This window comes from Wyeomyia smithii, chromosome 2 (genome assembly GCF_029784165.1).
Source record: "Wyeomyia smithii strain HCP4-BCI-WySm-NY-G18 chromosome 2, ASM2978416v1, whole genome shotgun sequence".
NCBI classification, from domain to species: Eukaryota; Metazoa; Arthropoda; class Insecta; order Diptera; family Culicidae; genus Wyeomyia; species Wyeomyia smithii.
The window spans coordinates 64,095,338-64,123,078 of NC_073695.1; the positions used below are offsets into that span (position 1 = coordinate 64,095,338).

At 34.2% G+C, this 27,741-nt stretch overlaps 2 protein-coding genes across 3 annotated transcripts in view; one reads left to right on the forward strand and one right to left on the reverse strand.

The window, feature by feature from the left end:
* Positions 1–27,741, reverse strand: part of LOC129719716 (oxysterol-binding protein-related protein 9) — a 189,703-nt gene that overhangs the window by 81,344 nt on the left and 80,618 nt on the right. The window lies entirely within an intron of this gene.
* LOC129719717 (elongation of very long chain fatty acids protein 1-like) lies at positions 6,047–20,481 on the forward strand. Its single transcript, XM_055671113.1, has 4 exons — positions 6,047–6,396; positions 18,756–19,093; positions 19,162–19,301; positions 19,366–20,481. The coding sequence occupies exons 1-4, from the start codon at positions 6,206–6,208 to the stop codon at positions 19,597–19,599; spliced, it is 903 nt and encodes a 300-aa protein (XP_055527088.1). The 5' UTR covers positions 6,047–6,205; the 3' UTR covers positions 19,600–20,481.

The following is a 27,741-nucleotide window of genomic DNA, read 5'->3' on the forward strand; positions in this document are numbered from 1 at the left end:
TATTGCATTTTAGATTTAGATATGGCAGAATTCCGAACTGAAATTTGTTATTCTTCGAGGTTCTGAAGATATTTTATTGACACACAACCAGCATTTGATGACATTCGAAAAGTAAATAAAAAAAATCACTGCCGACGGCTGTTCATCACTGTTTCTCAAGAAGATGGTTTCAGGTAACCCAAACCCAAAAATTAAACAGGATTCCACAAGTTTTAAAAACTTTCACGGAGCTAAGTTGAATTTTTATTCTATAAATTTTTTCCATAAAATGCAAATATTTTTTTTTTGCTTCGATTCATTTATATTGAAGAATTGTTTAAAGACTCTTATCGTAGTTTCTGCTAGAAATGGTCACATTTCAAAACTAAATAATTGAAGATTTGTGTTTGTTTTTATATAATAGCGAGTAATAACTTTCGTAATTAGGTGACTGTAGTTGCAGGAAAATATAAATTCATGAATTTTTCATCAGGGTGGCTCACAGTTTTGTGACCACCTTTTATCATAAATTACAAAAGTGAAATTTGAAAAAAAAAAAATAACAATTCGAACGTGATATTCAAGTCAATACCAGCGATGGAAAAAAATCCCCTCTATCGATTTTGAATACATATAAAGCAAAACTAAGATGCGTTGACATCGTCGTTAGTATGCGAATAACAAAGTATCGGTGTTGGTACACTCTCTTTGTTTTCCTTCTTACGATACATTTCTTGTAAATAGTGTACACCACAATACGTGGTTCTCAATTTGCCCAGCTCGGTATATGAAGTTATTCGTCCCAGTTACACAAAGCGAATAGATCGTCTTATATTCGTACTCGTATGACTAATGAATAACATCATTACAAGAGAGCTCGACGTTTTATACATTTTTAAACGTCTCATAAACTATCACTACTACATGTGCATTGTTTGACCTCTTTAAGGGTCCACTACCTGTAGTTCAATTGAGCTTGAAATTCGCTTGAAGTGTTTGTTTGAGAATCTTTTAAACCGTACAGGAGCAATTCTCGCTGAAACCGTCCCACTAGTGACATGAGGTCTTTCAAAAAGGATATTTTTATGTCTTAATGATTGAAAGTAGCGAAAACATGAGAAAACCACTTTGGTAAGTTCATATTGAGTGACTCCTCGGGCACAAATCGGTTAAACGGTTTTTGCAAAAATTGATTTTTGAGCAATTCTTGACCTTTTAATTGATTTATTTCTCTTGAATTTGTTATTGAACCCCCTGCAACCAACACATCGTTTTCAAGAGGAATGATAGAGCTTTCATTTGAAGTAGAAAAAAATTGGCCGCCATCTTGGATTTCATCAGAAAAACGTGTTTTTGAGCAAGTTCGCAACCACCGATTTTGAATTCGAAATCACCATTGGAAAGCTGAGAAAAAATGCTTTAAGATACTTCCAAAACATTAGGTGAGCATTGAATTTACCTTGTCATTCTGATCACTTTTCAAAATCGCCCTCCAAACAGTACAACGCATGACGTGTGGCCAATATCAAATCATGCTGAGCCTGTGGTGTGTGTCTGTAGTGTAGTGTATATTAGGGCCATCCATGTTCCACGTGGACAGATTTTTAAAAATTTTGTTACCCCCCCCCCCCTTCTCCTCCACCACAACTTCCCATATAAATTCTCAAAATTTTGTATGGACCGTGGACATCACACAGAACCCCCTCCCCAAAGTTGTCCTCGTGGAATGTGGATGGCCCAATGCCTGTGTGACTTTGGGTCTGTTCACAAATTACGTAAAGCAAAAAATCGTATCTTTGATCCCTTTTCACTGCATTCACATTGTTTATTTCTTCACTACCTCGCTCCTCCTTGAGTATAACGTAATTTGTGATTAAGCTTCTCTACGTTTTTTTTTGCTAGAACAAAGTTTGATTCCCTGTACGGAGGACAGTTTTCGCGTGTTTAGTAATTAAACAAATTAATGTTAGATGTTGTTTTCGCTACTGTTATGAACTGTTGTTTTCATGCATTAAATTACTATCAACAAACTTAGGTATGGTATACCAAGGTATTGTATGAATTAATTATATCCCGAGTAATCTGGAGAAGATTTGTATATGCCAGCGTAAATAAAGCAAGAGTAAAATCATCACTTTTTTGATACCTAGCAAATTCTTATTGACGAAAAGGGTACGAAAAAAGGGTAACGAAATTCAGCCAATTGATTAAAGGCTATTCAAAAATTACGGTGCGTGGGTGCACTTACTACCTATGAACTAGAAATACTGACTGTCCACATCATAAGCACACCACAGGCTCAGTATATTGCGTTGATTTGATATTGGACGCGAGTCATGCGTTGAACTGTTTGAAGCTCGATTTTGAAAAGTGACCAGAATGACAAGATATCAATGCTCACCTAATATTTTGGATGTATCTTAAAGCATTTTTTCTCAGCTTTCCAATGGTGATGACATATTCAAAATCGGTGGTTGCGAACTAGCTCAAAAACACGTTTTTCTGATGAAATCCAAGATGGCGGCGAGATCCAAGATGGCGGCCAATTTTTTTCTAATTCAAATGAAAGCTCTATCATTCCTCTTGAAAACGATGTGTTGGTTGCAGGGGGTTCAATGACAAATTCAAGAGAAATGAATCAATAAAAAGGTCAAGAATTGCTCAAAAATTAATTTTTGTAAAAACCGTTTAACCGATTTGTGCCCGAGGAGTCACTTAATATGAACTAACCAAAGTGGTTTTCTCATTTTTTCGCTACTTTCAATCATTTAGACATAAAAATATCCTTTTTGAAAGACCTCATGTCACCAGTGGGACGGTTTCAGCGAGAATTGCTCACAGCTAAACGGAATTCGTAAGTCGAATATTACCATCATTTCACTGGCACGCACACAAATGATCATTCTGCCTATATACTAGTATAGAAAAAAGCTTGCTTGAATATCCAACTCAGATAACCCGTTAGTATTGAATAACGGACGTAAACAGCACTATATGCGCTGTTATGGTGGCTATGAATGCTATGACTGAAGCTATATAAAACTATATTTTCAAGAAGCTATATAAAAATCTCAGCATTTTTTCAACATTAAAAATGTATTGATGATTACAAATATTTTATAGTCAAAACAGTTTGTTTGATTGGTTTTGATTTGAAAATTGTAGATAATAAGTTTGTCTTATACACTTTGAAAAAAAAATCAGAGAAAAATAAATAGTAATGTAAAAAGCTCATTTTTCAAAAATCTATTTTTTTTTTCATACAACCCCAAAAGATTAGCAAAACGTTAATGGCTGTCCGATCATGGAGAAATGGGAAACAAAAAAGTTTTTTGTCTTTTTTAAAGAGGCTTTCAGCTTCAAGCTGGTTCGCCTCCAAACAAAAAAAATGAAATTTTCCAGCAAAAAAAAAGAAAATAAAGCCAGAACGTTTGGTTTGGTTGGTATAACGTCTAAAGTTGCAGACAATAATCTTTTCCTTCCAGAAAAAAAAGCATACACCGTGAGACAAAAATATTTTCTTTTATAGAGCAATTCCACAAAAAACGGACAACCAATTTAATCGACCATTGATTTGGCTGAAACTTAGCATTGACGGCAAAAGATGCCATTTTGTGCTGTTGGTTCAATTTTTTGAAACACGACTCATTTTTGAGAAGCTATTGAAAAATGCTATTTTGGGAAGGTATTGATGATTACAAACATTTTGAGGGCCAAAACGGTTCGTTTGATTGGTGTGACGTCTTCGGCAAAGTTGTAGATAATTATTTCGTCTTTCTAAAAAAATATACACTCTAAAAGAAAATGTTTATTTTTTGAAATATTTGAAAGGAAAATTGGAAATTAATTATCTAAAGAAGCTCATTTTTTGAAAATCTAATTTTTTTTTCATAAAAACTACGGTCCGGTCATGGAGAAATAAAACAAAAGTAACGATTTTTGAGAAATTTTTTTTTAATTTTTTTTCAAACCGTTTGGCTGTGGAAATATTTTTAATTCCCTGTAACCTGTGAAAAAAAATTTTTTTTTCAGAATATAACTTTTTTCTTGATTTCTCCATGATCGCACCGGTTGCATTATTTAGATAATCTTTTGTTAGTTTTTATGAAAAAAATTAATAGATTTTTGAAAAATGAGCTCTTTTAGATCGGTAATTTTGTTTTTTTTCAACTTTTTTCAAAAAAGGAACAATTTTTTAGAGTGTACATTTCTTCCGAAAAGACAAAATTATTATCTACAACTTTGTCGAACACGTCACACCGATCGAACAAACTGTTTTGGCTCTAAAAATATTTGTAATCATGAATACCGTCCCAAAATAACATTTTTCAATAGCTTCTCAAAAATGAGTCGTGTTCCAAAAAAATTAAACCAATAGGACAAAATGGCAACTTTTGCCTATAAAAACGTCTATGCAGAGTTTCAGCCAAATCAAAAACAACAATTTAAAAAAAAAATTAAAACTGGGACATTTTTTGTGGAATTGCTCTATAAAAAAAATTTAAATAAAACACACTTTTCTTGAATCTGATTTTTTTTTCTATTAAATTTATAAAAACTAAACATTTTGAGATAACCAAAAATAGTTAACTGTACTTTGAGATATAAAAAAAATTATAACAATAAAATTTGTCAAAAAAAAATTAAATTTATTATTTTCAAATTTTTCTTAAAGTGTAGATTTGTTTCGGAAGGACAAAATTATCATCTGTAACTTTTATCATTAATAGGAACTCGGTGCAGGAAAGTGTCCAGACAGTTGATTTGTGCCTAGCCGAGTGCCTATAATTGTCAAAAAAAAACATTTTTAGTATCTTTGTTTGATCAGTACGGTGTCTTCGGCAAAGTTGTGGATAATAATTTATCCTTCCGAAAAAAACATACACTGTGAAAAAAAGTTTCAAAAAAAAAAATAATTCAGTTTTTCCTAGAGCACCGTTAAACATATTCTTTTTGTAAACCCCCAGTCGATCTGGCTCTAGCGAGGACTGCGCAACGTCTAATCCTAGGAAAATTGAGTTTCCTGATTCTCAGTCATCCGCAAAAAAAATGTTTTCTATTTCGGAAAAGCTGAAACCCCAATTTAGCTAAAGTTATAAACAGTCGTAAGCTGTTGAACTGTTGAATTCTAGGTTCAAAAACTACCAATAAGCCAGTTAAAATAAAATGCAATACGTTGTTTTTAAAGCAACGTTTCTTAAATTTTAGGAAAATTTTAAATTGAATTCGATCATTGAACAATGTTGTTGGTAGAAAAAACTTTTCAGAAACATTGTCTTACCTGAAGCTCAGCGCACATATGTTAAATATAGTATTAAAAAGTGAAACCGAAACACAATTAGACACGCTAAGGATCCAAGAAGGAGCAAAACGTTGCACAAGGTCGGAATCCGAAATCGTAAATAAGTTGTCACACTACCGATGACAAACTTACCGGAATTAACTGCTTTTGGATGCTTTCCCAACTTAGACAAACCCAAAAATGCCATAGTGTTGATAATCCAGTATGGATTTTTGGACGCCAAAGAACACGAAGGCCCGAGGTTCCCACCTTTCAAGCTTACTCGCATGTGCAACTGACCATGAACTCTTGTTAGCAGTTGGGAAAGGTTAGGTTAAGCACAACCATCAAGAGGCATGGCAGATTTGTACGGTTTACCTCATGTTACATGTAGGTGCGTGTTTTGATCTCGAAAGAAATTACTAAGGTGAAGTGTGCAAAGCTATGTACTAACCGGAACCTCGAGCTGTTAATTAGCATGTTTAACTCGCAACAATGATCAAATCTGGCCAAATTTACACAGAGCGTTATTTTGCTCTCAAGAATTCTGGATTGAGCTTTACCTCCATCGATATATAAAACACAACTTTAGTGTAGCGTCACCTCGTATATAGCGAGGACTCGTCATAAAAGTGTCACCCCGAAAAAAAACACCATCGTGGTTCAGTGTGTAAGTGCGGCGACTACACGGAAACGACCGTACACGGAAACAGAACGCGTTGATTCCGCATGCCCCTTAAGCAGCTTCTCCCGCGTGTGTTTATTCATTTGAACAGGTAGCGTTGTCATCTGCGCTGATAAAAAGTTTTTAGACAGTCACAGAGTGAGGTCGCGCTTGCAATTCTCCAGCACGGTGTTTTATTCTGGTGAAGACTGTCGATCTGTTCCGGTGCGCTACGAGGAATAGACCCTGCTACCACGCAAGAACAACATAACATATTTCGGATGGATCCGGCCAACACGACCACTGGCGGCCACTGGCTGCACAATGTGAACGGTTTGGGCAACATGTACAGCTTCCTCGTGTACGATCTGGCCGACCACAGGACGATGGACCTGCCGCTGCTGCACAATCCTGTCTGGATAGCGTCCTGTTTATCGCTTTACCTGCTTCTAGTGCTGCGTTTGGTGCCGAAGTGAGTTTTGATTTGTTTGATGAAAAAAAAATAATAACACCTAGGAGGAATCTCGTTATGTGATACTTGATTAACAGCTTGTGGCAGATAAGGTTACAAAGTGGCAGCCAGAGATGTGATGAACGTTTGTCGAAGAACTTTTAGTGATCGAAATTAGTGAGAGGAAAAACAATATATTGACGGCTCGGCAGGTTTGAAAGGAAAAGTGCGATTACCGGGATGTTTACTTTGCATTTTAGGTATTGTGTAAAAATTACTGTTTTGTCAGTGAAAGTTGAAAATTTATTTCGAGAATATATTGTGTGGTTCGAGATTGTTACACTTTTGCTGGGTTTAGTTGCGAATTGCAGCGTTTGATGATTTCAATATATGTTGTATATTATACGCGTTTTGCAATATTTTATCAAATTTTCAACTGGCAGCGAGATTGAGTTCTCCGATAATTTATTTTCATACGTACTGGGGGGTTAAATTTTTAGCTAATATTTCAATATTTTTATGAAAATCCTACTGGAGAAGCGAATTGAATACAAGCAGACACTTAACACAACTAAGACAGTATTTATAAAATATCTGCGAGTTGTAAATCAGTATCAGTACAAATTTAAGTTTCAGCTAAAAAATATTGCTCATATTGACTTTCCATTTTTTTAAATGCTGAAAACTGTTGAGCTTTTGGTTCGCTATCACGCTATCACTCAAACTAAGAATTTTGATTGCTTGAATAATTAATTTTTTAACAAAATTCATTCAAATAAATTTTTGAGGAATATTTTCCCACCAGAATATTAAAGGAAATATTTTTTACAAATTAAGATTATTTCACTTCTTTTAAGAAAGTGGACTATGGACAACATTCACTACTAAGAACGTGTTTACTTATAGCAGAAATGAAACGGAAGCAGAATCAACGAAAGAGAGAAAGAGTGTGAACGAAAAAAAAGAGTCATGTGCATTAATAATCTTTCAAGGCTCGAGTCCATTCTCAAGAAGGTGTAAAACTTCTTTCCGGTATATAACCGGAATTTATCAAGGAAAAAATATAATTTATTTGTATTTTCCAATATTTTGTGCAAGTTCAGTAGAAAGACACTTTTTCATTAAATAAGGTCATATTTAGTTTGATGTATAGCTTTCAGAACTGTCAGCTCAGCCTAAATTAAGATAGTGTTGTTGTTTTGATCATTGCCTCGATCTCAATTTGGGCTCAATTTGAATTCAAAAACAAACAGTCCTGACTTGAAATGTCGTTTTATCTGACAATATGGGACATAACTTTGAATAATGATTAAAGCATTTTTCATAGATAAAATAATTTTTGAGAGAAACCAGTTTAGAGTCAAACCAGTTCTGATCAAATATAATAGATACATGTTTGGTGGAAACATTTTAAAAGCAATTCTTATCAGATTGTTCCTGTTCACAATATCGAAAAGATTTGATTTATTATTTGGTAAAGACGACAATGCTTCTGTGACTAATTCGATGCGTGTTAAACCTTGCTCGTAACGATTTTTGCCTTGGGCGTGAATAAATTTTGTGCCTAAAATGTATGTTGAAATGCACGTTGAAAAATTCACTGCTTTGTCGTAATAAAATTTTTACTTATAGTTATGACAAATTTTATACTATAATCGAGTTTTAGTTCCAGTTTTAGAATATTTAGTTGATAATAAGTGAGTCTGACTTTAAGGTATATACAACTGGTAGACTGGTGGTTCATATATCTACAACGTGTCTTTCGTCATATCGAACGGAGTTGTAATTTTGTTTTTTTTTTTCCAATAATTTAAAAACTTTTTATAAGTTAAATAAATAACTCAAATTTATACACTTATGTTCGAGCGTCTTGATAGAAAAATTTTCACTACACTTTTCACTTTTTATTCACTTCCACTATTTAATTCTATCACTTTGAAAAGTGATAGAATTAAATAGTGAAAGTGAATAAAAAGTGAAAAGTGTAGTGAAATAAATAACGTTTTTTCTATGTGTTTTGAGCTGAAAATATTCTGAATAATTGAAGAGTATATTCAGGCAAAAAGCACGGTCAAATTTTCCGTTTTGTAGGGGCCTGAACTCATAAACACATTTCAAACAATTTTATAATGACACCATAATTACAAGGTCTGAAAATAATTGTTTTACTCTACATTTAACATCCAGATCCCATATAGGGGTAAACAGGGTAAGACCGCCCAGCGGGGTGAGACCACCCCCGTAGTTTTACTACCAAGTTATGTAATAATTTAAAAATTTCTTTAACATGTCTATTACAGTATAATTAAATAACATTTTGCACCCCTTTCTTTTTTGATAGCGCGCGAACGGTCACAGAAATAATCAAAAACAACCTTTCAGCTGGCAACCAGTCAATGCGCTATTGTTTTGCGGCAACGGGACTTAAGGTTTTTCTGTCTAAAAATTTATTGTTTCATTCGTGAATATACGTTTAACCGCTTGCCTGAATCTGTCTTCTTTCGGAAATGTCGAAGGCCGTGAGTGATCTTGTAGTTTTGACTACTTTTTCGATGGAATATGAAAATGTTCCACTGGGGATAACGTCGCCCACTATACATGGGGTAAAACCGCCACGTGTACAACTGCTTGTTATTTTACTTCAAAACCCAAATGCCTCGACACTACAAAGGGAATATATGCAGGATCAGTAAAGCAATTTCAAGCCACATAAGACATCGATGTTGATCGACCACTTTCGATTTGGTTGAAGCTTTTCTAGTAATATTTTTTTAACGCGTCTAATTTTTGAAAAAAGTAAACGTGTGCAAAAATGGTACTAATGAACAAAAATAATTTCAGAGCCAGGACGGTTTGTGAAGATATAAAAATAGAACTAAATTTTTTTTTAATTTAATTTAAAAAAATCATGTTTTTGCCTGCAAAATCTGCAAAAGGTAAGCTGAAATTTGATGGTTGTTATATCATGGAGTAATAGAAATATTAACAGCTCAAATTTAGCAAAGATTTTTTTTGGGCGGTTTGTTTGATGTATAGAATCGTTGGTAATTTTGTTCCTCGAAAAAAAAAACATAAAAAATTGAAAATAAGAATAAAAAATTTATAATTATTAGTATTACTCCATACATAATAAGTCTTCAAAAAAAATCATGCAGACAGGTTTACTGAGTTTCCATTTTTAGCTTAAAGACAGGTTTATTATAAATTGAATATTTTGAAAAACCCCAATTCTGGAAAATCTATTTATTTTGAAAACCACAAAAAGTTACCTAAACATTGATTTGAACTTGGATAATCAAAAAAACAAAAAAAGTTAAAACTTAGAAAAAAATTTATTTTTTTCAGATTTTTCACAGTGTATATTTTATTAAAATAGAAAAAAAAATACCATCTACAACTTTGTCAAAGACATTATACCGAGAAAATCAACCGCTTTGGCCCTAAAAATATTTGTTATCCTCAAAAAAAAGTGGGCGATCTTACCCCGCTGGTGGGCGGGTTTACCCCGCATGAAAAGATCTGCACATTTTCAATGAATTTTTAAAATTGAAAAAAAAGCTGGAAAATAAACAAAAATATTTCAGTTTTTATTTTTTTAATGCGGGTATTGAATAGAAGAACCTCTTAGCGAAAAAAAAAATGAAATTGCAGCCGCAACTTTTTTTTTCTATGAACAGAAATGCTTAAGGGAGCGGTCTTACCCCGCTTACCCCTATTGTTTTTAAAATCAAGACATTGATTTTTTACTAGTCATTGACGTTGAAACTGTAACAACAAACATAATTCTTGACTTGGTGGCAATAACAAATTGTAAGTCAGAAAAAAAGACCACGCGATCTTTTCTTGTTTTTCTGAGTAGTTTTTTGTCAAACCCTACGTCCTCCTATTGATGACCACGTTGTTTAGGAACGGCCCCTGTTGGACTTAATTTCGGGTTAACTTGAATAATTTTTTTCAATGATCTATGGGATTCTGTGTTTCATTTTTTTAGAGTTTCTCTTCATTTTCAGGGGCGTTTCTCATCAATTGTTGGTTTAACTTAGTATTTATTATGAGCAATTCCACAAAACGGGCAACCAATTTAATCGATTATTTTTTATTTGACTGAAACTTTGCATAGACGTTTCTATTGGCAAAAGATGCCATTTTGTGCTATTGGGTTAATTTTTCTGAACACGACTTGTTGTTGTGAAGCTATTGAAAAAAGCTATTTTACGATGGTATTGATGATAACAAATATTTTTAGAGCCAAAACGGTTTCGTTGGTCGTGTGATGTCTTCGGTAAAGTTGTAGATAATATTTTTTTGTTTCTGAAAAAATATACACTCTAAGAAAAATATTTATTTTTTGAAAAAAGGTCAGAGAAAACTTAAAAATAAATTATCCAAAATAGGCTAAAATAGGGCTCTATTACCGTCAGGTTTGTCCAATTATCGTCTGGGGGGTTAATGAAGTCATAGAGAACTAATCTTTTGCAGGAAGATGCTTTGCATTATGCAGAACCATCATGCAAGAAATTAACGCTCTAGGACATCATTTACCCCCGGACGATAATAGGTAAAACCTGACAAAAATAAAGCCGATACCCTAGCTATATTTTTAAAAATCTGATTTTTTTTATAAAAACATCAAGGTTACCTTAACAATGAAACCGATCCGATCATGGAGAAATCAAGAAAAAAAAAGTTATGATTTATGGAAAAAAAAAATTTTTTTTTCTAGGGACATTTTTTTTAACGACAAAATAATCATCGACAACTTTGCCGAAGACACTATGCCAATCAAACAAATCGTTTTGGCTGTAGAAATGTTTTAAATTCCCATAGAACACTCTATGGGGAATTACAAATATTTTCACAGTCAAATCGGTTTGTTCGATTAGCATAGTGTCTTCAGCAAAGTTGTGGATAATAATTTTGTGATTCCATGAAAAACCGTGAAAGTACCGTGAAAAAAAATTATAGCTTTTTTTCCTGATTTCTCCATGATCAGACAGGTTTCATTGTCTAGGTAATCTTTTGTAGTTTTTATAAAAAAATCATTTGAAATATGAGCTTTCAACTTTTAAGTTCTCTTTTAACTTTTTTTCAATGAAAAAATATTTTTTTTAGAGTTTCAATTTTTTTTGGAAAGAAAAAATTATTATCAACAACTTTACCAGAGGCGTCACACCGATCAAACAAACCGTTTTGGCTCTAAAAATATTTGTTATCATCAATACCATCCCAAAATAGCTTTTTTCAATAGCTGCTCAAGAATAGGTCGTGTTAAAAAAAAATAAAACCAACAGCACAAAATGGCATCTTTTGCCTATAGGAATGTCTATGCAAAGTTTCAGCCAAATCAAAAAAAGGAATTAAATACTACAAGGTAGACAGCCCTAGGGTTGTATGAAGGAGGAACGTGGGACTAAACACTGAAATTAGGGATTTTTTTTTGTTACAAAATATACAGAATCTGCAAACAGAATCAACGTGTTTGCTCAGTAACTGTACGTATTTTTATTTTCAGCCTCCCCTGGAAATCAATTTTTTGAAATATATTCAACAACACTCGAAAGAATATCGTTTATATTTGGCGATATTATGCCTGTAGTATTTTTTGTGTGCAAACAACATGTATTTGACAAGGCACAAGCATATCGTGCTTGCTGAAGAAGAACCAAGAATTTCTCGTAATGCGTCAATGTCAGAATTAACTCTATATCCTCAAAAACAAAATCCAACAATACTTACGTTATCAAAATGAATGGTTTTGTCTTATTTAACTCTGATCAAATCAAATTTATAATATGGATCTTACTTTCAAAATAATATGGAAACCCTTACAAAGGTTTATTAATTGGAAAACATAAGAAGATATGTTAAACAAAATTATTACAAGTTCCAGCAAAAAATCGTAGCAATCAACAATTCCATTTTTGTTTCTTGGTGGAATTTTTTTTTTTTTCATTTGCATACAACTACATCTCTCCTATGAATGTGTATATTTGGGAATTTACTTCGATACTATCCATCACGATTATTTAGTGAACAATTCTTGTTGAGTAATCTATGGTTATAATATTTATGAGATAAACTTTCAATCACCATCAACAGCAGCATTGCAGTTTTTCCTCGATTGCACACGTACAGAAATGTACGAACAAAAGTGTACCACTGCAATACGAATAGTACCGCTGCAGTACGAATAGAAGTGTACCGCTGCAATCATAGACGACGAGAGACCTGCGGTTCTTTACTCCACTGGCACTGTTGCTTTTACCGGCATATTTTCTTTCAAGACATCAGTTTTTATTGGGTTTAGAAATTGTTCAAAAATGGGGATTGTTTAAAGCTTCTCGGAAAACTTTTAACTTCGAGACATCATGTTAGTCTAAGCTCATGGAAGCAGAAATAAATTGACCTATTAGGACGGAGAGACTCTGTCAATTTTTATTTCGATATTGATACAGAGAATATCACAGGGAACGGATGGTGTCCATTCACGTCGTTTGTGCTAGGAATGCTCGCATGTAATTGGTTCATTGTTCACGTAAAATTGTCATTGAAACTTTTTATCAATTTTACCGCATAGCAATGAAATTAGAGTGATAAATAGCATATTACAAAATTGTTCTACATTTTATCTATCCAACAACATATTAGTTATTGTTATCCATCATGTGGTTATGCTGTTATTAACGTTTGAAATCTGACGCAACATTTGCTTGTTTAACGGAATGCATCCCAGTATAGTAAACAAAGCCAAGAATCCAATTTTACGGAATGCATCCCAGTATAGTAAACAAAGACGTAGTCCCACGTCAAAAAAATATTAGAACTGCTCTTATGTATGTATGCTTATGTATTTTCTTGCGTCAACCTGAGTAAGGGACTGGTAGGAACCTCGCAGATCATAAAACTTTGTGGATGTGTAAGCCTCACTAAGCTTTTTAACTTTACGTTATGTTTTCAAAAATTTATCTTTACAAACATTTAAAAGGGGCTGAGGATTTGAGAATAGTAGGAGCAAAATAGACAGAGGATGATTTTTAGGAAATTGTCTGAACTTCAATTTGAAAAAAATGAAAATTTAAATCCTGCAATTAAAAAATAGATTTTGAAAAAAAGTGAGCCCTAAAATATAGTCATTTTCTTCAAATGACTTTTTTAAACTATGGAGCTATTCCATCGAAAATAATCAACTTTCATCTTTAATTTGGTTGAAACATTCCACAAATGTTCTTGTAAGCTTGAGATAACATTTTATGCTATAAGTTTTTTTTTTAATCACGACTACTTTGTGGGTTAATTGATCGGTGTGATGTCTTGGGCGAGGTTGTGGAAAAAATCAACAAAATAGAATCAAAATAATAGATTAACTTTCTAAAATAGCTAAATTATTAAATTTGTCTTAAAAAAATTACGAAAATTACGAAATGAACATGCAGAAAAAGAAACAAAAATAAACTAAAAATTTTCAGAACGCTTTGTTTGATTGGTATAATGTCTTCGGCGAAGTTGAAGACAGTAATTTTGCCCTTCTAAAGAAATTCCAATATACACAAAAAGAAAATTAAGAAAAATTACAAAAATAATAATATAAAATAAATATTTTGGGATATTTTATTTATAAAACTCACTCACAGATTTTCAAAAAACTGATTTTTCTTCTACAAAAACTACACACAGTTAGCTTAACATTGATAGCTGACAGAACTTTAAGAAATAAAAAAGTTAAATTTGTCAAAACATACATTTTGTTAAAATTTTTTGCAGAGTATATTTTTTGGAAGGACAAAATTAAATGTATTTTACAACTTTTCCGGTGTCTTCGGAATCAAGAAACCGTTTTGGCTCGAGAAATATTTTTATCATCAATAGGCGCTCAGCTCAGTCAATTCGAATCAGTGTATTTCACAGTAGTTTTATACGTGAAATACATGATTGTCAGAATTTTGAATATAAAAATGCAATTTAAATGTTGTCAAATCAAAACGAAGTCTTCGGCAATGTTGTAGGTAACCTTATGTAGAAAAACTTTGCTGAAGACACTTTGGTTCTATCTCTTGAAAATCGATCACACGCAGGTAGTTTTATACATTGACATTCTTGAAATTTTCAAAAATCAAAAAATACCAAGTTTTCTGATGTGATATTCCAGGCCTTCTATGTTCTAAACATTTTTTCATCTTAGATAAATAACCCTAGTAACAACATTGGTTTTATAAAAGTTTTATTTTTAACTTTTCTCAGAGTTTATGATTGATTTTTTTTTATCAACGCCCAAGTTTCCAATAGACTGCAAGAAACTAGTAAAACCGCCTTAGAAAGCTAGCACTAACTTCCCTCTTTCAAATGTAGACTGTTGTTTTTGCAACTATTTGCAGCTTTGCTAGAAATTTCAGTTCGAAAATGTGTTTTTTCTTTGAAAATCGCCATAAGCTTTAGAGAAAAGTTGAAAATAAGCTTAAGGTATGTATGTTCCCCAGAATGATGTGTTATTCAAATATAAAAAAATGTCTAGAACAGATCAGATCAGAAAATGTTATTTGGTATTTTTTTAAATTTCAAGAATATTTCTTCAGTAAAGTTTTTCTAAATAAGATAATCTACAGCTTTGCTAAAGACTTCACTTTGGTTTGACAAGTAAAAAAAGTTGAAGAGGTTGCATACAAGACACGACCGCCACGCCTCCCAAGTAACAAAACTGGTTTTATCACAGTTTTATAGCGCTGTTTTGGCTGCGCTATTAAACTTTTATAAAACAAATATTGTTACTAGGGCTGTCTCATGTCAATGTATTTTTGTTGATAGGTTAGGGAAAACATTCGATTGTGAAAATTCAATTTTATAACATAGAGCGGAAAATTCTCGACCTCTTTCTCTTTTAACCTCACTTTTTTTTAATGACTAGTAACTGAATATCGAAACGTTCATTTAATACCAATATTGTCCAAATCGGTTTTGTACTTTCTGAGATAATAAAGTTTCGTGATTTTCATATTTTGATACATTACAGACGAAGTAACAGACCGATTACATTGAAACTCAATAGGGTGTTATGAGGCAGCTAGACCTTTCATTTGCCACTAATTTCGTGGAAATCGGTTCAGCCATCTCTGAGAAAAGTGAGTGAGTGAGTACTTGTCTTCGGAATATGTTTCTTTCCAAAGCTGGATTTCACATTTTTTAACATAACAGGCAAAGTAATAGTGCGATTGCAAAAAAATCTATAGGGTCTTTTGGGGTAATCAGACCTTCCAAATGACACTGATTTTGTGGAAATCAGTTCAGCCATCTCTGAGAAACATGAGTGAGATTAAACACTCTTCAGAACACGTTTCTTTCTGTAACTTCTGAACCACATGTTCAATCTTCATGAAACTCAAAAGTTAAGGGTTTTTTAAGTAGCTCGTTCATTTAAAACCAATTTTGTTAAAATCGGTTGTGTAGTTTCTGATATAATGATGTTTCGTGATTTTCACATTTTTAAACATAACCTCTAAATTAAAAATCCGATTGCAATGAAATTCAATAGGGTCTTATGGGGCAACTAGACCTCTCATTTGCAATTAAGTTCATGAAGATCGGTCCAGCCATCTCTGAGAAAATCGTGTGAAATTGGGAGAGCGTTACACACACACACACATACACACACACATATACACACACACATACAGAAAATACACAGCTCGTCAAACTAAGTCGATTGATATACGAGATTCGACCCTTTGGAGCACTTTTATACCTTTGGTTTTTCCAGTGATTGCTATACCTTTCTAGGAGAAAGGCAATAGGAGAAAGGCAAAAGGCGTCTGAAGTTGATTTTCGGTCGCTAAACATAATTTCTATTCTGTAAATATAATATAAGAAGTGGTATACGACCATTTCAGCTAATTTTAACGAAACCAGAAGTCTTGAAATTCTAAATGGCGCCAATTTCCGGGTGCACTGAAGTCAGTTTTATACGCAGCGCGTGAAAAAAGGCCACGCTAATTTTGAAATTTGCGTGAATAACTGCGCAAAAAGATGCGTAAAAGAGAATAAAACCAGTGAACTAATTTTCTAATCAATTGCTGTAAAAATGAAGGAAATTCGTGGACAACTGACTGAGTTTGAAGCATTGGAAAGTGGAAAATTTTCTACAAAAACTTCGTCGAATATTATTTAGCATTTAAATGGCATTTTTATTCTCAAAAGGCTGACGATTACTACCGTTCCAAGCATAACAGTCCCAGCGTCCATTAGGTTTCCGTAGAACATGGGACAGACATTCTTGGGATGGTAGATTACGTTTTTCGCTTTTTTTAAGTGTATCAAATATATTTGTCGTTAATCATACAGTTTCTTTATAAGATATATTTATAGATATAAAGTTCAAAAACTTCAGCCCTCATCAAATGTTAGTCTAGATAAATTTTCGAAAAAATAGTATGCAAAGTTGCTTAGTTTGGCACGACTTACACAAGTTGTGCTTAGATAATTTATTTGAATAGTTTTAGTTTGACTGTAAATCATCTTTTGTTCTATCTTTTTGCTGTGAGTCTTTCGAAGCGATTTTTTAGCTTTAACTTCTTTATTCTTTTGAAGTATTGTTCAGCAGTTTAAAAGCAAATTTCTAGTTTGTTTTCTATTTTCATTGCTGTATGATCCGTCCGATTTAGAACTCGGCCTTCTGTTTATTATACACAGACTTCGCAGCCAACTGTTTAATGTACAGGACAATTGCGGGGTAGGGCACACAAACAGTCTCTCCCGAGCCAAGATTTGAACCTACGACGACAGGCTTGTTGACCAACTGGAAGGACAAGCACTATAACTTGAAGAAAAAAACGGGAAAGAATGGTAGATTCGGGATGAAAATTCGTATGGAATTTCATGATGCCTCGGAGCTCAAAAAGTTATAAAGTAGCGTGAGAAACGGGTGTGGCACTTTTTTCAATCAATCGAAGAAAACGGGTCTCAAACTCTTGAAGTTTGATTATTATCGTCGATTTCAATGACGGAAACGAAAACACTAATTAACGAATATATAGAATTCGTCACTGAGAAATCTTTGAATAAACATGAATCGAAAAAAATCAACCTAAATTGGCGCCATTCAGGCACCATTTAGATGCCTAAAAAGGTTCGAGGTGACTGAAAAGGTGTCTATCGACTTTAATTGAATAATGCTAATATTTGCTTAATAAGTTTTCTAATCTGGAAATAATTGCTGACAGAGAAATAGATAGTAAACAGGTTGATATATTTATCTTTGTATTCCACGTTACACATTTTGAGTATTTTGTCTCGATACAAAAGAGGTTGTTTAAAATGTCTAAAATAGTTTTCCTACATGGCTTAGCAAAGCAAAATTATATCTTTTTTCCATTCACCCCAACAAATTGGGTGTTTTGTCACAAAAAGCATAAGGAATTTTAATTTCAGGTTTTTTTAAACATCATTATTGACTTTTTCTAATAGATAGAATGAATATAGAATGCACTGCCGTCCCACGCACAGTTGTGACAGCTTTATCTCAATAGGAAAAAGGCGAATGTGATAATCAATTGTCCCCCGTGGTTCTGTGGTTAGCGTTGTCGGTCGGCTAGCTCTCCCACACGGTTGTGACATCGGGTTCGATTCCCGATCAGGTCGAGGATCTTTTCGAGCTGGAAATTTTCGATAACGAATTCTCTTAACTAATCTAGTTGATCGAGACCGCATAAGCCCCCCAGGCTTGCGTGCGATATTGTTTTTTTTTGTTTTTTGATAATCAATTGTATTAGTCGAACGAGAAACACGTTCCAATGGGGCTCCCACCATAAAATCTTACATTATTCGTTTGGAGTTGTCATTAGCAATGCAGTATGCAACACTGTATGCTAAGTATAGTAGTATGCAATACAGAATTTCGATAACGATATTTACACAAGAACGGTTGAACCGTTTTTGCAGCGCAATCAATGAAATATTGGCGACAAACTGACTAGTTTGTTACAGGATCCAACATGTTTACTATCAAGCGAATTATAAACCCGGGAAATAGAGGAGAAATTTTTATTGAACAACTAGCGTAAAATTGAAGTCTATTGCCGTCAGTCGAGCAAAATTACAGACCATTGAAGCATCCATTAGGTTGACACGGGATCAGAGGTAAATTATATGAGCGTAAAGAAAACTGATACGATTCAGTAGACAATTCGGTTCACATAGTTCAACGACTATTCCATGACGTCTGCTTAGTAATTGAAATGTACTTGTGCTTAATCACTCGTGCAGGAACAGTTTGTACACTTTATAACGAAAAAGTTTTTGTAAGCCATTTTTGATCTTTTTCTTGACAGAAAAAATACTTTGCCCACGGCAACCCAAATAGGTGAAAGAACTAACCCATTCCCCCTTTTTTTTAGATGGATGGAGGACCGAAAACCATTCCAGCTGCGGGAACTGAGCATAATCTACGATGCGTTTCAAATATGCGGCAGTGCCACGTCGATCTATTTGTTCTTCAAACATGGCTGGCGCTGGGACTTCTTCTGGGAATGCAAGGGACCGGACTTCTCGAATGATGAACACTCGATCGGCTTTGCACGGGCTGCTTATTTTACCTATTTGCTAAAAATGACGGAACTGATCGAGACGGTCATGTATGCGATGCGAAAGAAGAATAATCAAATCAGCTTCTTCCATGTCTACCACCATTGCTACGCGGTAATCACATCACACGGATTCGCGAAATACGGCGGAGGTAAAATTGTTTGGTCTGCTAACAGACAACCCGTTTGGTAACTAACCGGAATATTCTTGCGCTTTCAGGCAGCATGCTCAGCTATACGATCATTGTCAACAGTATAGTTCACGTATTTATGTACTCGTACTATCTCAGTTCTATTTTCGCCAAACAGCTTCCATTTAGTTTGGTTCCTTTCAAGAAGGTGATCACCATCCTGCAAATCGTGAGTTGACAAGCGTCTGTTCTAATCTTTCAGATCAGTAAAATTTGCTGTTTTATCGTTGTAGACTCAACTGACAAGCGTACTGGTGAATCTCTGCTATGCCATGAGTGCATCTTGCTCTGTTCCGCTGCTACATTGCGTGTTCCACGGACCGAACATGGCGCTGCAGATCAAACTTTTTGCTGATTTCTATGCTAGCCGATACAAACCTAAGCAGCAACCGGCTTCTCAAACCACCGAATCGCGAGAAGCTCTCCTGGATAAAACGCAGAAGGAAGTCAAACAGAAGCAGATGTAAAAAGTAGTTTTAAGAACAATATTTCGTTAATATTAAATTTAAAGGTTTTACTTGCTTGGCTAACTTTTTACTGAATTTTGTCACTTGAAGAGCCACATGATTTCGTTTTTACAGTAATAATTTACGAGCTCCCAACACACCCGTTACATTAAAATTTGTAAGAACAAATTCCGATTTTTTTTTCGAATTTCAAACGAATGTTTGTAAGTTTCTAGCCCATGCTAACATGCCCATAATATTGATATGTCGCATAAGAGTAAAATGTTTTTATTTCGAAACCGTGAAACTTCAATACGGTTTCATTAGCCCAGTTCTTCTGAATTCGAATCAGTTTTCATCTCCATTACACGCCAACTATCAGCAGGGCTAAGCAATTACATATTCGGACAAGCCTTGTTTAACAGCCCTACGACAATGTCTTGCCAATTAACTGGAATGCCCCTGTTTACATAGTTGACGTAACAACCAACACCATCATTGCGAGAAAAACGCGTTTTTGTTATTTTAACCCAAATCATTATATTGAGATACAATTTCAACGAAATAGTCTGTCAATTTTATGAAGATTGATGTTTGAATAGAGGCCCCATGGATTAAACAAGTCTGCCGTGGTAATTGATCCAGAAAAACCGCTACGCCAGTTTATGCGAATAAACATGCACTTTTCTCGCAGATTGTTCGCATAATTTGGCGTAAAAACTCAACTACTTCCCACTCTGCCTCGCAGTTGATTCAGTTTTATCAATCGTGTTTCGGTCAAACGTCAGTTTTTGTCCATCGGCAGTTTCAATTAGACAAAAACGCACAAACACACATACAAACACACACACACACACACACACATGCATAAAGACTTACAGTTACGCTAAGGTGGGTTATCGTTACATGGAAAAATGCAAACTTGACAGCACAGAGTTTTTTTTTGGTTCAATTTAAGCCCCCAGACAATGCTGAACCTACCGGATATGGATTACTCGTGCCTCTGATTGGTGCATTACATATGCATGTACATAAATTTGTATGTAGGCAAACAGACAGTAATTAGACAGTTGAATAAAACGACTTAACATAGACAATTGCACCTTGTATGGAGTGACGCCAGTTTTTGCAACCAATTGGCAGTTACGCCAAAACGTTTTTCCAATATTTCTCAAAAGTTTCAGAACAAAATAGTTTTCTTTTCGTTTGTAGAGTATGTATCTTAGGGAAAGGAAGCTGAATCGATAAAAAAGTGCATTTTGGTCATTTTGGCTCTTACGTCAACTATGTAAACAGGGGCAGTGGAGTTATACACCGATGCAAAAAGAACAATAAACTTTTTTACTATCACGATCATTAGTCACGGTAATTTGCGGCAATGCCAAAGATAACATAACACTGCCACTGTAGACGTTGTTTCTTTGAAATTAATTTTAAAGGACACTGACAAATCTGCGATCCTGCTCTCACATTGAATACCACGTCAGTTGTATAACAATCATTCTCAATTGAAATGCGTGATATAACTTTCTGCTTGGTAACGAATTTCTCATAACTGATGGCAGAAAATCTTCAAATTTATTCGGCCAACTTAGAAAACAGTGCTAGAAATTCTAGTCATGACTATGAATGCTTAAGAGAATACTATCAAAATTGAAGTCCTATGGTAGCCTATATAATTGTGGAGATATCACATGATTAAAGTACAATGAAAGATTCGATGTCATTTAATGATATTTCGTTGTCTTAGGAGATTCATAAAATTTGTACGTCACGATTTCACCTAAATTATTGAAATGAAAGTAAATGTTTTCTAAAAATTCAGTATGAAGTGAAGACAGTAACTGTAAAACGTAACTAAAATTAGTGAATCAAAAAATTAAACAATTTCACCAAATTTAAAAAATTACAGAAGATGTCGAAAATGTCAAAAGTGCAATAAATGTCAAAAATGACAAAAATGTTATATATGTCACAGCGTGACATTCCCGGTTAACAAAAAATGTATATTTTACCCAGATTTAAAATAGGTTCAACAACGTTAATTCTTATATTTTCCACTTCACATGTTGTCAGTGGCAGGTTTTGTCAGTGCAGGCAGGTATGACAAAAATCTGAAAACATGCCACGAAGAACCCTCTCTGCAGTAAATGTAAAAAAAGACAGATCAGAATCGAACTAGAAATAAACATGAGGTATTAGAAAATAAAATGCAAAACTTTAGTAGAGAATGTACAGAGAAAATCCATGCCAAATGATTTGAAAATATGCAAAAATCTAACCTATTTGGATTTGAATGAAACTTTTCACACGAAATGAGTGAATTAACAAGCTTAAATAATTTATGTTGGTGAAAAAAATGGTAGATTTCAACAGAACTTTTCTAAAAGGACGCATGCATTTTCATATAGGCGTTCTTTAGTGTTGTAAACTTTTGGTTGCTGAGAAAAACCTTCGGAGAATGAACTGTAGGAAACTAACTTTTTTTTCAACCATCGACATGAGAAATCGTTTTAGGTCCAGTTTAGACTCTCTTGAAAGTGAAGTCTCGCCCGAAAATACTTTTTCATTGAAATCAATTATTATTTTGAAATTTTATCAAAGTTGTAAAACATTTGGAGATGAAAAATGTTGCAATAATTTTAAAGTCATAAAACATTCTAGATAGTGACCTCATCACATCGTGAATGTAGAACCATTTCTGTAGTTACAAAGTGAAATGGGCATCACCTTGAGAATTTCAAAATACGGAGGTAACAACGTTGACGTACCATGTATCATCAAATTTTTTTCAAGTCGCTAATCAATGATTTATTAGAGAAGCGAAAGAATAAATCGATAGTTCAATATTTTCCCGACGCTACCGTAAGATGATAAAGAAAATATGAATTAATTGAATGTGGTAAAAAGTATTTGTTTATTCACAATTGAAAGCTCTCGAAATTTTTAATCTTTCCTTATTTTTTTTTCTTTCTGTCTTCTAACGCTGAGCCAAATTATATCCAGTAATTTCATGGAGGCCGATAAAAATTATGCTAATATTTTCGCAAACAGGCAGGTCAAAGACCTTTCCGCTTGTGTTGCACGCAATCGTGACAACTGCTGTTGATAGGGATGATCGAAATAAACAGAACCATTCTTTTAACCAGGCTAAATGAGAAAGATACAAAACTCATATTGAGAGAAATTTCAATAATGAGATTGATTTGCAAAACGAAGTGAATATGCCAGGAATTATTATGTTCCAAAGGCTCAAGTGAAATTTGATACACCAATAATTGACGAAAATCTTTAACTTCTAATTCGTTTGAAAAATGTCCGCAGACGTCAATATCAACGTTCTTTTTTTTATTCTCGCTTATTTTCCGTCGGTCTAGTTCCGCCACTGTTGTGGCCAATCACCGACGCCCAGGGAGGCGACTCCACACCCAGGACCCTAACTCACGACCCGTTTATTAACGGACCAGCGCCAACGGCTTTACTTCCTCATGCGATGGAAGGCGTGATCCCAGAGATTTTTCGCCTCAGAAAATCTCCCGGTGTCGGCTAGGAATGAATCTAGACCAGTTGGGTTGGTTGTGAGTGGATCACGCCACCTCACAACCATCGACACCTATGTCGGCGGTGGGATTCGAACCCAGGCTTCGAGCGTGGTTGGCGGGGACGTTACCAACCACACTAGGCCCCCGCTCTAATATCAACGTTCTCGTGACCCTGTTTTTTAAATTATTTTTAAAGATTTACAGAAAAAGATTAAACATAGATTTACTCTTCTGAGAACTCAAAACTTTGAGACTAAGGTTGAAAAATTGAAACCATATTCAAACCCTTTTTGGAAGCTGTCGAAAATTCTTAAGAAACCTTCAAAGCCTATTCCAGTTTTAAGAGATGGTGAACGTTTTCTTGTATCCAATGAACAAAAGGCTCACAGACTTGTGCAGCAGTTTGAGAGTGTTCATAATTCAAATTTGAATTTTCTGAGTCCAATTGAAAATGAAGTCACACGTCAATTTGACTTAATTTTTTCCCAGAATTTTCCACCTGCAGAAATAATTGAAACAAACTTTAATGAGATTAAATCAATTATTAAAAATTTCAAAAATATTCCAATTTTCCTAATCAAAATTTTGAAAAATTATCTTACTGATCGAACTCTGCAGGCTGATTATCAGAATTCAAAATCTGATAGATTTCCTGTCAGAGCAGGTGTGCCTCAAGGTTCTGTCTTGGGTCCAGTCCTGTACAACATATTCACTTCAGATCTTCCTGATTTGCCTCCAGGATGCACAAAGTCATTGTTCTGCAATGACACAAGCATTTCCGTAAAAGAAAAAAGTCTTCGTGTCATATGCAGTCGATTGCAGAAAAGTTCAGATACTTTTTCTTCTAACTTGCAAAGGTGGAAAATCTCTCCCAATGCTTCTAGAACTCAAATGATAATTTTTCCGCATAAGACTAGGGCTTCTTTGCTCAAGCCAAACAATAATCACGTTGTCAAGATGAATTGGGTTATTTTGAGTTGGTCTGACAAGGTTAAGTACTTGGAATTAATTTACGATAAAAAACTTATTTTCAAAAAGATGTTTATATCCTCTCATTAACAGGAATTCTAAACTTTGTTTAAAGAACAAACTTTTGATTTACAAACAAATTTTTAGACCAGCAATGCTTTATGCTGTACCGATCTGGTCAAGTTGCTGTTCAACAAGGCAGAAAACGCTCCAAAGGATTCAGAATAAAATTCTGAAAATGATTTTGAAGCGTCCTCCTTGGTTTGGTACACTCGAATTACATAAACTTACTTCCTTGTTGAACCATTAGAAGCTACATTGAACCATTAGAAGCTATGTCAAATAAAATTATTAACAATTTTCGACAAAAATCGTTGCAATCCTCAATTGCTACGATAAGCTCTCTTTATAGGCAATAAGTTAGCAATTAAGTTAGTTGTAAGTTTACTTCCCCTTTTCTGACAAGTATGTTTAAATCCCCTCGAATGATAAGTCCTAATTGCGAAAGCAAACAAATCCTAACAATTAAAATTACAAATTAATGACAGTGTTGAGAAGTCACCATTTGTGATTGGACACACATACTCATTACTTACTAATATTTATCATAAATACTTAAGCTACTAACAAATCCCCCTTTTGAAAAAAAAAAAACAACCATTCAAGCGTATGGTTCATGCTCAGAATCTGGGCAAGCTATTTAATTACGGTTGGAGGTAAATGTTTGCAAATGCCGAGCAAATCAGAGGACGCTCGAGTGACGCAAAAGGTTTCAGACGTAATCGGCTATGAATAACGTGTGATTACAAAAGGAAAGATGTTTCGAAATATATAATTACATAATTACACTGGTCAATAAAAGTGAAAAAAAAAGTTGCCCTGAAGCTCAAAAAAGTTACCCTAAAAAGATCACGTTTTAACCGTTCCTGTGAATTTTCGTGCCCCTAGCAAATGCAAAAGTGCGTAAAAAAGCCGCAGAGTGGTTCGTCGCTTCTACGTTTGCGGGGAAGCTAATTTAGGTCTCTGAAAAAGTTATCTTTGTAAGAGGCGCCAAATTTCACAGAAATGATCAAAAAGCAATAATCTTTCTTTTTTTTCCATTTTCAACTCTAGAGTAAAACCTATCTTTACCAGTGTTTTGATTGTTTGATTTGATTGTTCCTCAATTTCTTTTGAATTGAATCAATTGTAACAACAAACAATTTGCTGAACGAATTTCTAATTTCACAAATAATTCATATAATTTTCCTAACAACTTTTTGACTTAATAATTTTGTTGGTAATTCAGTGAAAAATAATCTGTTGCACTTTTATAGCACTTTTGTCATAATAAAACGAATTTATTTTCTTTTCGGTTAATCATTATATTGCGGGTAGTTTATTAAGGCTCATTACAATAAAAGAACAGTGAAATTTGCTACCTTAAGACGCCTTAATTCTGCGCACTCCGTAAGGTCGATAGTTAATATATAAGAAATCACTTTCAAACATCATTTTTGCAAATCTTATAATTGATATATTTTTAACATTTTTTCAACCCGAAGTGTGCAGAATTAAGAGCCGCGCAGAAATAACGCGCCTCACGGTGTTCTGTAAAATTTTATAACCTATAAATTCAATAGACTACAGAGCTCCAACGACTGTTGAATGAAATACAATAACAACAGCTCAGAAATTCCACGGGTTCGTTTTGATTCCGGCACGGGTACAATGGCGTCAAAGCGGACAGATAAAATTTGCATATTTGGCTTGTTTATCTTTTTGCATCAGATCAGCCTGGTAAAGCCCAAAAACGTTATTCGTTATTCCAACGAAACCTGCCTTCAAAAGATACTTTGCGTAAAATTCGTTGGAAACTATTGAATGAATGACAGTTATATGCTCTGCCCAAGTACTCTTATTTGCATACAAGTTATCAGTGATTGCATGCAAGTGAAAGCACTCTAAGCAATCAAGTTACTTCAATTTTGCTCGTAAAGTGTTCAACTTTAATATCGTTTCAAACAAAGTATATTTAGAATTATATTTAATAAAAATCGGTCCATTCGTGAAGATTTTCTAATTTACGCGATACTTTGTATACGTAAGCGGGATGTTTGTATCTCAGTGCAAAGCAGTAAATGAACAGTTCCTTGAATAAAGTTGCCGAAATCGATTAATTCTGGAAGTTACTACATAAATAATATTCGTCTTTAAAACGTTTATGAGTGGTAAATTTTGAATGAAGAACCCTTACAGAACCAATTCACGTAATTTTTAATTTTAATTTGTTACTATTTCGAATTTCTAATCCTCTAAACCTTCGATCAAGTGCCACACTTCTTCTGCACACTTCTCTCATCGTTAGTAATGTTGCACTCGTATAGGCGCAATAACCTAACGCTTCACTTACAGGAGAACGATGTGGAAAATGGAACGAAAGCGTTCGTGAATGAGACACAAAACTAAATAAAGTAAGCTTTAATGGTTGGTTCATTCACCAAGCTCTATGACGGTGCAACCCAAAAAGCTTCACTTAACATATAGGAATTCTACACTGCCAGCCATGCTTTTATGTTGCAGTTCGTTGACATGAAAATTCAAGAGGATAAAATTGAAACCTGGAATGAGGAATATTGAGAATAGGTTATGTTTCCATTTAATTCTACTACAAAAAATTCGGAAACCCTTTAATCGAATACCGTCCGCAGATACGTATTTCGGCTGCTACATGCAACCATCATCAGTGCTTATGTGGACTGTTAGAGTCAGTCACATAAGCACTGATGATGGTTGCATGTAGTAGCCGAAATACGTATCTGCGGACGGTATTCGATTAAAGGGTATTCGAATTTTTTGTAGTAGAATTAAATGGAAACATAACCTATTCTCAATATTCAATTCCATTCCACTAAGACGTTCAAAAAAGAAATCTATTTGAACTGGAATGAGGAATCGGTGCAGAGAGTTGAATTTATCAAAAAATTGGTAATGCGAAACACGTTCAAAAAATTCATGCAAAAAATATTTCAAGCATATAGAAACATAATAGAAAAATGGGTAGCCACAGTTTTGTGGTTCTTTTCTATCATAAAACATTAGCCAATCTTTCGTGGCGCGCGAGAAACGCGTCTCATGAGTCACATACAACAAACGTCCAATTTCAACAGGTTTGCGTCATCTTGGCTTATGAAAAGGGAATAATTTTAAACCGTCGGTCACTAATGTGAAGTATTTGTTTTTATTTTTTTTTTTTTCAGGTGCACATTTTTTGCACATAAAATGTAACTCGCCCTAGTAGAAAAATAAACGTAAGCTCTAAATGTCACATCACAAAGTGCATGACAGTTGTGAATCTACCATTCGCCATTATGACACGTGCCTCTCGTCGTATCATCGTAATGGATCGCATTAACCAGCGTTATTTTAAGCTTAACCTTGGACCTTCCGTTATGGTACTAATGAATTTCGGTTGTGCGGTTCGTGACTCGTACCTACAGGTCACTTCAAACTACTTTCAGACCAGAAAACAAAAACTTTTGATAATTGATTCTGGTAAAATTAACTTAATCTTGTGTTGAGAGTTTTTTTTTTTTCTCTTTTATAGTCATGAATTTCGTGTTTCTTTTAATTTTTACCCAAAAAATCAGCACCTACACTCTAAAGCAATTTC

Coding starts and splice junctions, on each gene's coding strand:
- LOC129719717 (XM_055671113.1), top strand. CDS start 6,206: ATGGATCCGGCCAACACGACCACTGGCGGCCACTGGCTGCACAATGTG. Junction 6,397..18,755: donor GTGCTGCGTTTGGTGCCGAA/GTGAGTTTTGAT, acceptor CCTTTTTTTTAG/ATGGATGGAGGACCGAAAAC. Junction 19,302..19,365: donor TGATCACCATCCTGCAAATC/GTGAGTTGACAA, acceptor TTATCGTTGTAG/ACTCAACTGACAAGCGTACT.